General features: G+C 44.8%; 1 protein-coding gene across 1 annotated transcript; it reads right to left on the bottom strand.

Moving 5' to 3' along the window:
* Positions 1-8,863: 8,863 nt before the first annotated feature.
* SOX7 (SRY-box transcription factor 7) lies at positions 8,864-16,438 on the bottom strand. The gene is made up of 2 exons (XM_061625809.1): positions 15,982-16,438; positions 8,864-10,156 (listed from the first exon to the last, which is right to left on the bottom strand). The coding sequence occupies exons 1-2, from the start codon at positions 16,220-16,222 to the stop codon at positions 9,258-9,260; spliced, it is 1,140 nt and encodes a 379-aa protein (XP_061481793.1). The 5' UTR covers positions 16,223-16,438; the 3' UTR covers positions 8,864-9,257.
* Between the last annotated feature and the right edge of the window lie 148 nt (positions 16,439-16,586).

The raw sequence follows: 16,586 nt of genomic DNA, 5'->3' as shown, positions 1-16,586 counted from the left end.
GCTTCCGGCAACTGGTTTTCAGAAGCATGCTGCCTCTGACTAGGGTGGCAGAGCACAGCCATCATGGCTAGTAGCCATTGATAGCCCTGTCCTCCATGAATTTGTCTAATCTTCTTTTAAAGCCGTCCAAGCTGGTGGCCATTACTGCATCTTGTGGGAGCAAATTCCATAGTTTAACTATGCGCTGAGTAAAGAAGTACTTCCTTTTGTCTGTCCTGAATCTTCCAACATTCAGCTTCTTGGAATGTCCACGAGTTCTAGTATTATGAGAGAGGGAGAACTTTTCTCTATCCACTTTCTCAATGCCATGCATAATTTTATACACTTCTATCATGTCTCCTCTGACCCGCCTTTTCTCTAAACTAAAAAGCCCCAAATGCTGCAACCTTTCCTCGTAAGGGAGTCGCTCCATCCCCTTGATCATTCTGGTTGCCCTCTTCTGAACCTTTTCCAACTCTAGAATATCCTTTTTGAGATGAGGCGACCAGAACTGTACACAGTATTCCAAATGCGGCCGCACCATAGATATATACAACGGCATTATGATATCGGCTGTTTTATTTTCAATACCTTTCCTAATTATCGCTAGCATGGAATTTGCCTTTTTCACAGCTGCCGCACACTGGGTCGACATTTTCATCGTGCTGTCCACTACAACCCCGAGGTCTCGCTCCTGGTCGGTCACCGCCAGTTCAGACCCCATGAGCGTATATGTGAAATTAAGATTTTTTGCTCCAATATGCATAATTTTACACTTGTTTATATTGAATTGCATTTGCCATTTTTCCGCCCATTCACTCAGTTTGGAGAGGTCTTTTTGGAGCTCTTCGCAATCCCTTTTTGTTTTAACAACCCTGAACAATTTAGTGTCGTCAGCAAACTTGGCCACTTCACTGCTCACTCCTAATTCTAGGTCATTAATGAACAAGTTGAAAAGTACAGGTCCCAATACCGATCCTTGAGGGACTCCACTTTCTACAGCCCTCCATTGGGAGAACTGTCCGTTTATTCCTACTCTCTGCTTTCTGCTTCTTAACCAATTCCTTATCCACAAGAGGACCTCTCCTCTTATTCCATGACTGCTAAGCTTCCTCAGAAGTCTTTGGTGAGGTACCTTGTCAAACGCTTTTTGAAAGTCTAAGTACACTATGTCCACTGGATCACCTCTATCTATATGCTTGTTGACACTCTCAAAGAATTCTAATAGGTTACTGAGACAGGACTTTCCCTTGCAGAAGCCATGCTGGCTCTGCTTCAGCAAGGCTTGTTCTTCTATGTGCTTGGTTAATCTAGCTTTAATAATACTTTCTACCAGTTTTCCAGGGACAGAAGTTAAGCTAACTGGCCTGTAATTTCCGGGATCCCCTCTGGATCCCTTTTTGAAGATTGGTGTTACATTTGCCACTTTCCAGTCCTCAGGCATGGAGGAGGACCCGAGGGACAAGTTACATATTTTAGTTAGCAGATCAGCAATTTCACCTTTGAGTTCTTTGAGAACTCTCGGGTGGATGCCATCCGGGCCCGGTGATTTGTCAGTTTTTATATTGTCCATTAAGCTTAGAACTTCCTCTCGTTACCACTATTTGTCTTAGTTCCTCAGAATCCCTTCCTGCAAATGTTAGTTCAGGTTCAGGGATCTGCCCTATATCTTCCACTGTGAAGACAGATGCAAAGAATTCATTTAGCTTCTCTGCAATCTCCTTATCGTTCTTTAGTACACCTTTGACTCCCTTATCATCCAAGGGTCCAATTGTCTCCCTTGATGGTCTCCTGCTTTGAATGTATTTATAGAATTTTTTGTTGTTGGTTTTTATGTTCTTAGCAATGTGCTCCTCAAATTCTTTTTTAGCATCCCTTATTGTCTTCTTGCATTTCTTTTGCCAGAGTTTGTGTTCATTTTTATTTTCTTCATTCGGACAAGACTTCCATTTTCTGAAGGAAGACTTTTTGCCTCTAAGAGCTTCCTTGACTTTGCTCGTTAACCATGCTGGCATCTTCTTGGCCCTGGCGGTACCTTTTCTGATCTGCGGTATGCACTCCAGTTGAGCTTCTAATAGAGTGTTTTTAAACAACTTCCAAGCATTTTCGAGTGATGTGACCCTCTGGACTTTGTTTTTCAGCTTTCTTTTTACCAATCCCCTCCTTTTTGTGAAGTTTCCTCTTTTGAAGTCAAATGTGACCGTGTTGGATTTTCTTGGGAATTGGCCAGTTACATGTATGTTTAATTTAATAGCACTGTGGTCACTGCTCCCAATCGGTTCAACAACACTTACATCTCGCACCAGGTCCCGGTCCCCACTGAGGATTAAGTCCAGGGTTGCCGTCCCTCTGGTCGGTTCCATGACCAACTGGTCTAGGGAATAGTCATTTAGAATATCTAGAAACTTTGCTTCTTTGTCATGACTGGAACACATATGCAGCCAGTCTATGTCCGGGTAGTTGAAGTCACCCATTACTACCACATTTCCTAGTTTGGATGCTTCCTCAATTTCATATCTCATCTCAAGGTCTCCCTGAGCATTTTGATCAGGGGGACGATAGATCGTTCCCAGTATTAAGTCCCACTTCAGACATATATTTTCAGTGCACATCTCATGTACACCTCAAAATGCAGCACTGTAAGCAGGGATGGACAAATCTGTCAATTTCGGTTCTCTCATTTTTCCAATCTTAAATTCAGTTCCCTACATTTCAGCAGCAATTTGCAATTTTTTTAAAAAAAATCCTCATGAAAATTCTCCTGAATTTTAGTGCCAATTTCTCCTAATAAACACATTTTTGTAGGCAGTTTTGACTAATATACACATTTTGCAAGCAATTTCCACTTATAATGGATTTTTGTGCGTTATTTTCAGCAATATGTGCATTTTTATGTACGCGTTCTCCTGCTATATACATTTTTGTACACATTGTTTGGAGAACTGCAAAGTTTGTAAGACAGCTGTGTTTCAGCTTGAGAAGTTCAAATTAGGTAGTTTCTCATTAAAATGCAAACACTAGATTTCTCCTTTGCCCTGTGCTGCATCTGCTCTCTGTTGAACATATGGTGGTGGCTGATCTAGGTTTCCTTCACTGTAATGTGGGAAAGGGAGAGAGAGAGAGAGAGCACAGCTTTGGGAGTGAAGTTTAGGGAAAGAACAAGATGTTTTAACTTGGAACACAACAGCTTGTTGCCAAATGGCCTCACCAGGCCCAAGAAACTTCTCGTTTTCTCGCCACACTGAGGGTGTGCAGTATGTGTGTATGTCATGTGCAAAGCGAGATGGAGCTGGAGGAGTGCATGAGGACACTGTGACAGCTGAACCACCAGTGGCAGAACAGGTCCAGCGTAGCAGGTCAGGGAGTATCTTGTCCTACTGCACAATTTAATTAGCACTAACAAGGCCAAGAAAAAAAATTGATGGAGGAGGAAACTAACAGCTGTTCTCCATATTGAAAAAGGATGTTCGAAAGAGGAAAGGTGACAGCAGAAAGTCAAAACCAAAGGAGCAGTGGGCTTAAAAGAGACCAAAAAAAGGTTGAATTTGGATTAAAGGTTTGGGCAAAGACTTCATTCCAAGACAGCAGCTCAACAATGGAATGAGCTGGCTTCTGACACTTCCCACCCCTGCACATGGTCTTTTGCCCATGCACAATTTGTTGGCATGGTCGCTTTGGACATGTATGGTAGCCAGTGGGGAGAGTGATTATTTCATAGACTTGAGTGGAGAAATTGCTTGCCTGGGGCCATAACTCTGCTACAGATGTTGCTCTCAGTTCCAGCACACAGCTTCTTGGATGGATCTCTCAATTTCTCATTTTTGCAGTCTGAAATTCACTATTGCACTATGCAGCTATCGGCATTTTTTTAAATTCTTATAAAAATTTGTCAGCATTATAGTGCGGGTTTCTCCTAATAAAACACTTTTTTTAAAAAAAAACACATTTTTCTGTGCAATCTTTTGCCTAAGATACACCTTTTTGCAAAACAATTTCCGCAAATATGTGTTTCTTTTATTTTCCATAATATATGCATTTTTATGCACACTTAACCCTAGCATATGAGTTTTTATACTCATTTCTTGCCTGAAAAACTGCACTGCAAAATTTGGAGAAGTGTGAATTTTGAAGGATGCCTGTGTTTCAGTTTGCATAGCGTTTCAGAAAAGTGAACCTACCAAATTCACACTTTAAAAGCGAACTCAATCGAATTTCTCTTTTAGGACAGACAACTGGATGACCACAACAGCACACTGAGAACATTCAAAATGCACTCTGAAGAGACATCTGCTAGCAAATGGTTACAAAACCTTTCTCCATGTGTTCTAATGAGAACACAAACAGCGTACATTTGGGCATGCATGCATGCGCATGGACATAGCCAGCACTGCCTGAGCCACACCTCTGTGGTGCAAAGTCCACCTTGAAAATGCCTTCATTCAGTTTTTTAAAATAGAGGTTTATAAAATTATGCATGGCATGAAGAAAGGGGATAGAGGGGGAAAATTCCCTTCCTCTATAATAGTCACTGAGAAAAATGGTCTTGCAGCAGATTCTAGACTGACAAAAGAAAATGCCTCACTGCACAAGGCATAGAAGACGTTGAGAATTCACTGCTTGAGGTGCCACGATTGCCCGTGGATTTAAGAGCTTCAAAGGCTGAAGCCAAATCCACAGAGAGCAGGTCTATCAAACACTACTGGCCATGGTGTTCAAATGGAATCTCCAAGGTGGGAAAATGGAAATGGACAGCCTTTAAGTCGATCCCGACTTATGGCAGCCCTATGAATAGGATTTTCATGGTCAGCGGTATTCAGAGGGGGGTTACCTTCTCCGAGGCTGAGAGGCAATGACTGGCCCAAGGTCACCCAGTGAGCTTCAAGGCTGTGTGGGGATTCGAACCCTGGTCTCCCAGGTCATAGTCCAATGCTCTAACCACTACACCACACTGGCTCTCTAAATGCCAGATGTTGAGAGTACTAGCCACTAGCATTAGCCACAATTGGCTCTCTTTTCCCTCCACTGTTGGTGGAAGTATCCTCTCAAAACCAGTTGCTGGAAATCACAAGTGAGGAGAAAGCTGTTGTGCTCATGTTCGGCTTGTGGGCTTCTCATTAGGACCCCTGTTTGGTCACTGTGAGAAGAGGGTGCTGGCCCTTTGGACTGATGAAGCAGGGCTCTTTTCACATTATTATTATTATAAAGGAGATCTGTAGGACCCTTTTGCCAGGACAGGTTTCTTCACAAAGCATTGGCATGTCTCCTAAACTCAGATGGAAGCAACCTGGTCATTGTCTACAACTAGAGATGTGTTCGTAAGGGAGCAAGTTCCACAGGGGCCCTCTGGAAGGCAACTAGCTTCACCCTCGTCCAGGAAAATAGCAACGCTGAGGGATCAGTTTGCTTTCACAAGGCATGCTTAAATTTGGGGTATTTCCTAAGACATCACACAAGATGTAGGGTCCCTGTTGAGACACGGTTAACATAACTGTATTTTTAGAAATACTGCACCCATCACTGAGGAGTTCTGGAGAGACCACACTTATTAAGCCCTATCTGCACCAAATTTGTTAAGGGTGCTGAGAGGAGACCCCTATTCTTCTCACAGAGCTACAATTCTCAGACATCAGGAAAAACTTCCTAACTGTTAGAGCCATACCACAATGGAACCAATTACCTAGAGAGGTAGTGGGCTCTCTGACACTGGAGACATTCAAGAGGCAGCTGGACAGCCATCTGTCGGGAATGCTTTGATTTGGATTCCTGCATTGAGCAGGGGGTTGGACTTGATGGCCTTATAGGCCCCTTCCAACTCTACTATTCTATGATTCTATGAGTTCCCTGGGAAGAGGGATTGATTGTCAAACCACTTTGGGAAGTGTAACTCTGTGAGGGGAATGGGGGTCTCCTAACAACTCTCAGTATCCTTAATGAATGGCGATTCCTAGGATTCTTTGCAGGGAAGCCATGATTCTTAAAGTGGCACCAGAGTGCTTTAAATGTAAGGTGTAGATGTGGCCCAAGAGTACTCCTCATAGCTAGGCTACTCTGTAGTCATAAATGGCTACTGGGTATCAATAATGCGCCTCTTTATGACTCATCATTCAAGCATGCACTTTTAAAAATTGAAACAGCCATATTTTCAGGAATTTTTTTTTAGTTGTGTTTTCAAACTATGTCCCCAAGGTTTAAAATATAGGTGTTAAATCAGCCTTGGAAATAAGTCCACAAGTTACTAGTTCACAAAAGATTTTACTGGCCCGACAGCCCACACTTAAATGTCTGAGGGTGTTTCCAGATGGGAAACTGCAAAGGAGTTGTTGAAATATTGCAAGCCGGTCATTGGTAACATTTTTGTTTTTAACATTAGATTTTCCCAAGAAAAGGTAAATCTGGGGGGAAATGGGAGTGGGAGACTGGAATTTTAATGCCAGAGACATTGTGGAGACATTGCAGAAAAACTTGCATGCATGGGGAACAGTAATTTTTTTTAAAAAAAAGTTTTATCTTTTTAGGTGGTTTTCGATAGTTTTAAATAAGTTTTATTTCAAATTGTATTGCTTGAACATTTTGATGTTTGCCACACTGGGCCTCTTTGGGAGGAAGGGCAGGATTCAAATGCAATTAATTAATTATCAATACTAATCCCACAATAAACATCTATCTGGAAGCACCCTTTACGGCTGGGGCAAAACCAACTTTTCTGCTGCCACGGAAGACTAGCTGATGGACTATTTTCAAGCCTGTGAGATGCCCAGTATCAGGCTATAGACATGGGCAACCCATTCCTGGTTTACATTTTTACTTAAACACTTCTGCAGGGGAGGTACAGTGGGTTGAGACTAGCACGGGGACAGATTTTTAACCCTTTCCCAGTTCTAAACCACCCTCCCCTCCGAAGTTGATGTCAGCCCAATTTGCTCCATGAGAGAGGGCACGATTTTGATCAGGAAAAAATGTTTCATCACCACCACCACTCATACCCATGCTTTGTTCAAATCCCTTTCCCCACTCCCCAAATCCTTGTAAATTAAAATCAATGGTGTAGTGGTCCAGGGTCTCAGGGGGTCTTACACCCCTTACTTTTTTGGGAGTAGGGTCCCAATGTCTCCAGCATCCTGTGAGTCAATCAGCATGAAAAGAAGACTGAGAAATCTTCTAACATGCTTTCTTGCCCTGCTCCTGCTATTTGGAGCCAATCAGAGTGAAAGGAGGCGAGTCAGCCACTGAGAAGACTCCTCCTAGCAGCTAACACTCGTCCTTTAAAAGCTTACTGGCTCCTAGGTACATCTGTTGTTGTGAGAGAAGGATCTCATTCTCAGCACAGCAGCAAAAAAAGATGGTGGAGGTGGCTGAAAGGACCCTGAACTTCTGAATTTGCCACTACACTACTGATTAAAATTGAAACTCGGAAAGACCTGACAGTGAACCTCCTGTTACCTCATCTGTTATGTCACTTGGAGATGAGTTTTTAACTCGAATTGTGAAAGCGGTCTCAAGACTTTCTTCCTTAAGACTGGATCTTCTCTCTCACTTTACCCCCCCAGAAAACCAGTTCATCTTTGAGATGCTAACACCATTAGCAAGGACCACCTCCATGAACTTGGAACATATATATAACATATACACACACATATATTTTGAGGGATGAAGGGGGAAATCTACACATTAGGGGCTGGGGAACCTGTACCCTTCCAGATGTATGGCTGTGCTCATGGGAAGTCCAACAACATCTGGAGGGCCACAGGTTCCCCAACCCTGGCCTAGCAGATATTTCCAAAAGGTTGCACCTTTGGTTAAAGGGCTGCATCTTAGGAAAGCAAGAGGAGAGGTTATTTCAAATTTCCTGATCTTCTTCAGCTTCTGTAGGCAGACTCATTTATTTTCTGGTTCTTTCTCCACTGCTGCCTGGGTGAGAGCAGGGGTGTAATGGCCCAGGGTCTTGGGGAGTCTTAGACCTCTTACTTTTTTGGGAGCAGGGTCCCCATGTCTCCAGCGTCCTATGAGCCAATCAGGATGAAAGGGGAGTGTGTTAACCATGGAGAAGAATATTCTTACATGGCTCCTTGTCCTTTCCTGCTGATTGCAGCCAATCAGAGTGAAAGGTGAGCCAGCCACTGAGAAGACTCTTCTCAGTAGGTAACACACTCTTCTTGCATGCTGATTGGCTCCTATGGACATATTTTGTTCTGGGGGAAGGTGAATGTGGGAAGGACTGAGGAGTGTGGAGATGACGACTGAGAGCAAGCAAGGGAATGACAGGATGTGACTATGAAGGGGCATGGCGTGACTATCATGAAGGGACCCTGCAATTCTGAACTAGTCACTACACTACTGGGTGAGAGTATTCCAGCCACTTAAGGGGGGCTGGGAAAGAAACGTTTCAGATCTAGATTTTAAGGTTGCAACCTGGGTTGCATCTTATGAAACTTGCATGGCTTGGCAACTGCCCATTTCTAACCTGGATACATTACAATACGCAATTCAGCTGTGGGCAGAGCCTGGGATTTCGTGCCCATAGTGTTGCAAGTCCTCTATGGAGAATCTGATTTCCCCACCCCTCGTCCTCCTAACTCTGAGTAGACTCTTCAGTCCAAAGGAAGGGAAAGGAATTCTTCTATGGCAGCCTGGTTACATGCTCTAGATCCACGGTTCCCAAACTCCCCCCCCCCTTGTACTATGTGAAAATTGCTGAGCTCTTGGCCGCCTACTTCATGATTTTTCTGCCTTTTGTAGCAATTGCAGTGTGCTGAGCTAGGTGCCGAATGATTTTTAATTGTATTTTTACTGCCTCATTTAGCTCTTCTACTGTATATTGTAGCTTGTGGTATTACTCTTTCAACTCCATAGCATTCAAATTTGAACACAATCAAATAAACACAAATAAAAACCAACATGAACATTTAATGCAATGGAGGTGCCTTGCCCCAACTTCAACCACAAATCCAGACAGATACGGTACAGACCACTTGAATGAAGCTCATGGACCATTGGGGAGGCGCAGACCATGGTCTGGGAACCCATGGTCTACCACTCAATCAAGAGGCATCCCTCAGCCCTTGGAAGTGGGATTCTGAAGTCAGATACTCAAAAGATTTAGACGGGGAGGATTGCTTGATAAAGTCATTACCTAGTAGCCAAAATACAAAGCCATTTCTTTCAGACTGGGAAACCCTGAGGAGAAAGGGTAGAAAGGTCAGAGAAGGCCACAGACCTTTTTCTCCGGCAAAACATCCTTCCTTGGGTCGGTCCAAGGGGGCTGATCTCACCCCGCAGGCCTAAGAAACGCTGTAGCTATTGTAGTAAGTGGCTGTCGCATCAGCTAGGACGGAAATGAGGCTGTTCTCAGAGGAGTGGGCACCGCTTGCTGGCTGAGATACTTGCACGTTGATTATCAGTCCGCTAGGCTCTGGGTGTCCGGGGGCATTGAGATACTGGTCAAACTCATTGCGGTCCATCTCCTCCAGGAGTTCCACTTGGCTCAGCTGGTCCAGGCTGTCGAAGTTCTGATGCTCGGGAGGAGGGGAGAGCTGGCCAAGGTGGGCGTGGAGGCCGGGGGGATGGAGGGGGGGATGGAAAGCCGGGGAGTAATAATTGCCCGAGGGGGGAGCTGGGCAACTGGAGGGAGGGGAAGGGAGGGAGGGGGCTGCTTGAGAGACTGACATATGCCCTAGAGGATGGTTACCCCGAAGAGGGCTGGTGGCATACTCCAGAGCATAGGGGGCTCCCGACATGTGGGGATGGCGGGGGTCGTCGGGGCAGGGGGAGGAGAAGAAGCTCTGCTCAGGATCTATCACATCCAACGGAGACATCTCAGGTGGAGTGGGCAGGCCATACGGATAAGTGTCCATGGGAGCACCAGCATTGCCGCTCTGAACCTCCCGGTATCTCCCCAGGCTCGACAGCACCGGACCGGGTGAGTAGTCGGCCTGCCTGTCCTTTTCACCTGCTGCCCTGCTGCTGCGCACCCGTTTCTCTGGCATGGGGTCCTGATCCCTGGAGAGGTTACTCAGCAGGAAGCCTGGATCCACTCGCTTGCAGATCCGCTTGACCTGTTTCTTTCTCCTGGGCCGGTATTTGTAGTTGGGGTAGTCTTGCATGTGCTGAACCCTGAGCCGCTCCGCCTCTTCCACATACGGTCTCTTCTGGGATGGAGTTAAAGCCTTCCAAGACTTGCCTGCAAGGGCAAAAAGGAAAAGGGAAAACCTTTTATGCTGCACAAGGCATGTGCTGCAACGCTCTGGGCTACGCACATTTGCTCACATTTGCCCCGGGTTACCTTCGATTCTCTCCGCTCCTCTCCTCTGTTCCTCTTAGTCTGTTTACACTGTTAGACTGTAAACTGGTCGAGGCAGAGGCCTGTGATTGCTTTAAAGTTTGGGCTTATGCTACTCTGCAAAGTGCCATTTACACCTGCTCTGCCCATTGTTTTTATTAGTTATAGCCGATCTAGCACTGTGTGAATGTTCCATCAGTGCAAGGATTTCTGCTGGTACAACATAATGTTCTTCTCCCCCACCCCATAAGCCCCCTAGATCTATTCTAAGGGTTGTATTTGATGATTATGATGTCTTTTCTATATCCTACCTTTCCTCCAGGAATCTCAAGGCAGTGTACATGGCTCTACCCCTGTTCTAGCCTCACACCAACCCTGTGAGGTAGATTAGGCCAGGAGTCTGTCACTGGCCCAAAGTCACCGGATAAGCCAACCACTTTCACCTTGGTCAGCTGTGAGTGACAATGAGGGTAGAGCCTGGGGCAGAGTACTGGCTACAGATTGAGACACCCAAGTTCAGCCCCCAAAAGGACTTTTCTCCAGCACCAGCCTGTGCAAATACTAAGGCGTCTCGCAGGTAGCGCCTCATGTGTGGAATGCTCAGGGAAGTTCTCCGAGTGCCAGATTTTATGTACTCCCAGTGCCAGGCAAACACCTTTTGATTTACCCTATTTTTCCAGCATGCCATCTTAAATCTGATCAGTTTTACTGGTTCCAGTTGTCTTCTTGGTTTAAATCACTTTGCCCAGATTTTTAATGTTCTGCTACATTTTAGATATACGTCAAAAACACACACACATGCAAAAAATAAAAAGCACCTCTTGATACTACTTTTATGGCTGCCTTGGAGCACCCTAAGACTTTCATTCAAACCAAAGGGTTTGAAATAAATAAATGGCCACAGGCAGTGTGCTCTCTCCCTCTCGGCCTCCATCATCCCCCCACCTCTCTAACGGGTTGAGAAATAACAGCCCACCACATAGGGATGTTGTGGGGAAAGCAACATAAAAACTCTAAAACTTTGCCGGTGGACCACACTAGAGAAATTGGGAGTCCAGTAGCAATATCAGGTCTGCAAAGATATATGGGTAGTTGTCTTCTACAGAGTTAGAGCATTGGTCCATCTACCTCAGTACTGTCTACACTGACTGGCAGCAGCTCCCGGGAGTTACAGGCAGGAAATACATCTTAAATAAATAAATGCACAAAAGGAAACAAAAGGACTGTGGATTGGGGTTATCAGACAATCTAATTAGTGGAAAATAGGGAGGGAAGGAGGTGCTCAGTGACAGACAGAAGTCATGTTTATAAGTCGATAAGGGCCAATTTCATTAGCAAGAGCAAATTTAATTAACACATTTGTGTATTAAGAACTCTTTTGTTCCCGGAGTGTTAATGTATTATCCTGCTCGTGGGCTTCCCATGGGGCACATGGTTGCCCACTGTGAGGACAGGATGCTGGACCAAATGGCCCACTGGCCTGATGGAGCTATCGGGCACCTCTCAGCTTCTGATGGCTTTCATTGATGAAATACTGGGTTGAAGTCAACTAAGTCCTACTCAGAGCAGACTGACTGAAATTAATTTATGTAAGTTAGTCACATCTATTAACTTCAGTGGCCCTGCCCTGGGTAGGACTGGTATTTGAATACCACCCAATGTATTGCAGCACTAAACTCGAGTGCAACAAGCCACACACACTTCGGGCCATTCGTTTCAGCAGGTCTGCTCTGAGTAGGACTAATACTGGATTCAACTCAGTCTGTGAGCAACTCCCAATTTCTTTCCAATGCCATTCCAGGTGCCACCTGTTTTTCCTGAAAGGGTGCCTTTTCTGCTGTTAGGTGCAGTTTGGCAGGCAGAAATTCAAGAGGTGCTGTTTATCAGGATGAACGTTGTATCTGTGGTTTTAGGTTTTTCTTTAGTATTGGTATTGTTGGAAGTGAATAATAAATATTACTAGTAATAATAATTAAAAAATGGAGATGCACCTGTTGAATTTAGCCTGTTCTGCACCAAGTTACATGGAGAGAGAAATGAGGCCCATTTCCTGCACTCCACCGTTTCTGTCATTTTGCCACCCTCTACATCGCTCCCACCAAATCCACAGACATGTTCCAAGAGTTCCAGCCCTCCACTCACCACTTTCCTTTTCTGATCGGAAATAAAGAAATCAAACCCAAAGCCTTCCTCGGCCTTTTAACTCTTTTTGTTCTTACACAGCTAGTCTTCTAGAATTTGCAAATTAAGTAATTTATGCAGGTGAAGTTTAGCTTGCATAATTTATCACCAGCATAAAATGTCTGGTCATAGACTCTGGGGTGTTTTGTTTTGTTTTAACTGAAGAACTCCCACAATTCCAAGATATTCATATTAATGGATGCGGAGATTGTTACCGGCATCTATGTGAGCCTGATGGTGGGGAGCGAGGAGTGAACAGTGAGGGAACCAAGTTTGGAGACGACCTCAAGCAATTCAGGATGGTGAAACTTCCAACCGACTGAAGAGCTCCAAAAGGATCTCTCCAAACTGGGGAGTGGGGAACAAAATGGCAAATGAGATACTTAATTGTAACACACTGGGCCAAACAAGAAATAGATCCTAATTGCACATAACACACTGATAAGGGTCTGAAGTGGCGGTGATTAAACCGGAAAGAGATGTTGAGGTCATGATGCAGGAATCTGGTGAAAATGTCCACCCAGCGTGCAGCAGCTGTGATAAAGGGAAATGCCATACTCAGGGTTATTAGCAAAAGGGATTGAGAGAAAAAAGTCCAGGTAATGTACCTTTTACAGATCTCTGCTGTGAGCGACCCCTGGGCTGTAACCCAAGTAAGATGTAGTCGGAGTAGGCCCGCTGAATTTAATGGACCTAAGTTAGTCATTTCCAATTCATTTCAATGCATCTACGCTTAAGTATACCTAACACTGGATACAAACCAACGCAAACAGTTCTGGTTGCACCATCTCAAAGAAGGTTTTGCAATGTTGGGGAAAGGCAGAGAAAAAGGCAGCCTCCTTTTGAAATGAAGGTTCTTCCACTGGGGGACATGACAGAAAGTTTATACAATTATGAAGATTGCAGCGAAAACGTGCACAGCTTACTCTGAATTCTCAAGATTTGAGAAATCAAAGGCAGAGAAAGTTTTGAAATACAGATATGCCTGCATTTTCTCTCCCCCTGCCTGCTTTTGCAGATCACTGTTGCCACCCTGCATATGCTTACTTGGAAGTAAACACCACTGAAATCAGAGGCATTGATTTCCAAGTAAACCTGGTTAAGAACAGACACTACAAACCTGAAATGCTTATGCCAATGACTGAAAGTTCCTTGCGTTCTCTTAAATAGATAACAGTGGTGATGAATGAGCACTTCACACACCTTAGAAACAATACCTGCACTGATTTCAACTGAATTTGCTTCAAAGGATGGATGCTTGAGATAACTAGTTCTAATTGTTACATCTAGAGATGCAAAAATATGTAAAAGTAGTAAATGTTGGAAACAAAGCAGGATAGCTAATAATTATCACCTTTCCACATATCATTTTAATTTAATCTCAAATTCTATTGTAAATAAATTAATTGTTTTGCAAAGAAAAGCTCCCCCCCCCAACTCCCGCTGAACAAATTCAGATCAAGAAGTTGATGCAGCCAGTCTTTGGGATGTTTTAGGATGTTACTGAATTGCTTTGCTTTATGGCTGGTTAAGTGCTGATTTGTTCATTTTACGCTGATTTTATAAGTGTGATTGTCTTTATTGCTGTCTGAACTTTTTATTTAAAAAAATGTTTTTAGCGTTATATATTGCTTTAGGCTCTTTTTATGAAGAATGTGGCTAGTAAATATTTATTAACACACACTGCCTTAGCAAATATCTGGAGATGCCATCTTCCCCCCGCCCCCAGGCTTTTCATGGGCCGCAATGATGTTGTTTGCTGTTAGTTTTGCTTCCAAAGCTTTTTGCTGATGTTATTGGGGATTGCTTTGTGTATTTTTCAAAAAATGAATTAAATTTTTATGCAAAAGTGTTTAATGTATAATACAATTCTACTGATTAGTATGCTTTGAAATATGTTGCAAGTCGCCCTGAGACCTTTTTGGGTAAGAACTAACTAACTAGTTTAATAAATTATAACAACAATAAGTAAACAAATATGAATACATTTTACATGTTGTTCTGTATTTGCACATTTTTAATTTTACATGATTAAAAAAACCCTTTCCTTTATTTTTTCAGAAACAGGCCAAAAGAATCCTTAGTCTAATCCAACATTCAAACCAAATGATTAACAAATGTCCATTTGTTCCTTTAAAAAATAAAACAAAGCTATAATTACATGTTCTAGATAAAAATAAGAGTGCTGTTATATATGACTATCCCCCCCTTTAATAATACTTCAGAAAGACACCAGATCACATCTCTTAGAGCTTTACCAATTTTACAAGGGCTCATTCCCCAAAATTCGTATTATTTCCTTCAAGGCTAGGCTGTTGACTCTTTAGAAAACTATATTGAACAGTCCTCAGAAAATATTTTGTACATTTGTAACACATCGGATTCGTAATTCATTTTGGGCATTTTTTAAAAAAAACATTTTGCCTTCTTCCGGGAGAATCCATCTCATTCTGTCCAACGGGTTCTTTGCAACTGTGAACTCTGAATAATAAAAAGGTTAGGTACCGACATGGACGGAGGAGGGTAATCACCTTTGAACCTTTCCCACCCAGCACATTTTAAGACCCAGTTTTACACAAAAAGCGGGGGGGAGAGAGAGGTTTGCAAAACATTCCTAATCCTTCCCCTTCTCAGAAATCTGTAGGAAGAGAGCAAATCGGAAACTTTATCAATGTGAAATAAAGAAAAGCTACTCCTTTTCGTGGGAAGCATCCTAATTGTTTTTAAAGATTTTTTAAGCCTTTTTTGCTTTTTTTTTGCGTTGTTTTGTTTTAATGTATTTTAATGTCCATTTTTATGATGTTTTAGAGTGTTTTTAGTGTTTTTGTTTGCCGCCCTGGGCTCCTACTGGAAGGAAGGGAGGGATATAAACTATAATAATAATAATAATACTCAGGGCCTCGATCGCAGGGGGCTTTCCCCAGCTAAAACTTCCATTCAAAAGAAGTCGCCAAGCGTCGCCACGAAACTCCATCGCTTAGTCCCATCCGAGGCGGCAGCAAAAATGAGGTGCTGCTTAAACAATTTATTTCAGTGGGAACGATTTAAACACAAGGATGACTCCCAGGAGGCCGGGGTGTTACTCCCCTATTTTTTTTTATCTTAATTAAAAGATTAATAATTAGTAATTAGTAATTAAGTTTAGTACAGAATCCCCCCAGTTTTGGGGTGCAGCCCCGAACTTTTAGGCTAGCCTACGGGCCTTGGGAGCCCCCCTCCCCGAAAACCTCCGCGGGCTTAGAAGTGCTGCAGTTTGGACGAGGCGACGCTCGCCTGCTTGCTTTGAACGGCTGCGAGCTCACGGCGTGCGGGGAACCAGCTCCGCACAGCTGAGCGGGACGGATTTTTACGCAGAGGGCCACGGAGGGGGATGGGGTAGGGGTGCGCGTGAAATAAGGCTGCAGCTTCAGAAAGCGGGCAGAAGAAAGTTGCAAGGTCTGGAAAGTCCAGGTTGCCAACGGCAGAAGGGGCCACGCGTAGCGGGGCCGGTCTCTGGAAGGAGGCGCGCCTCCTGCGCGGCCGGGGGCTCCTCCGTCCTTTCTTACCCAGCATTTTGCTCAGCTCGGCATTGTGCAGGTCTGGGTTCTGGACCGCCAAGCGCTTCCTCTCGTCCTTGGCCCACACCATGAAGGCGTTCATGGGACGTCGGATCCGGCTCTCGGGGCTCCCCTTCTCGGGCCGGCTCCCCGCGGCGGCGGTGACGGCGGCGGGGGCCCCGTCGGGCAGCTCCAGAGGGGAGCACTCCAGTCCCTCCGACCAGCCGTAGGAGCCCAGCAGCGAAGCCATGCCGGGAAGAGAGCGAGGGGGCGGGGCAACAGGATTCGAACCGGCGCCCCCAGCCCCGACGACGCCTTCTTGCCTATAGCGCCGCTGCGCGCTCACCCCACTGCGCTCCGCTCCAGCAGGCGGCTGGCCGCGCTCTATTTATGAGCTTCCTCGGTGCCGCCTGGGGAGTGCCCGGCCCCGCCTTGAGCCGGAGGAAGAGACCGCCGGGAGGGGGAAAGAGGCAGGCGCCGTCGGAAGCGGGGAGAGGAGCTGACGACCCATCCCTCCACCGCTGGCCCCTCTCCCTTTGTGCAACCCCGTCAAGTGTGGACGCGGGGGAGGCAATGCCCCTGAGCAGGTGCAGAGTGCCCCTGTTTTCATCTGG

The sequence above is a fragment of the Rhineura floridana genome, chromosome 4, assembly GCF_030035675.1.
Source record: "Rhineura floridana isolate rRhiFlo1 chromosome 4, rRhiFlo1.hap2, whole genome shotgun sequence".
Lineage (NCBI taxonomy): Eukaryota > Metazoa > Chordata > Lepidosauria > Squamata > Rhineuridae > Rhineura > Rhineura floridana.
Note: the sequence above shows the minus strand (reverse complement) of the source record. Positions and strands in the feature narration are given on the sequence as shown.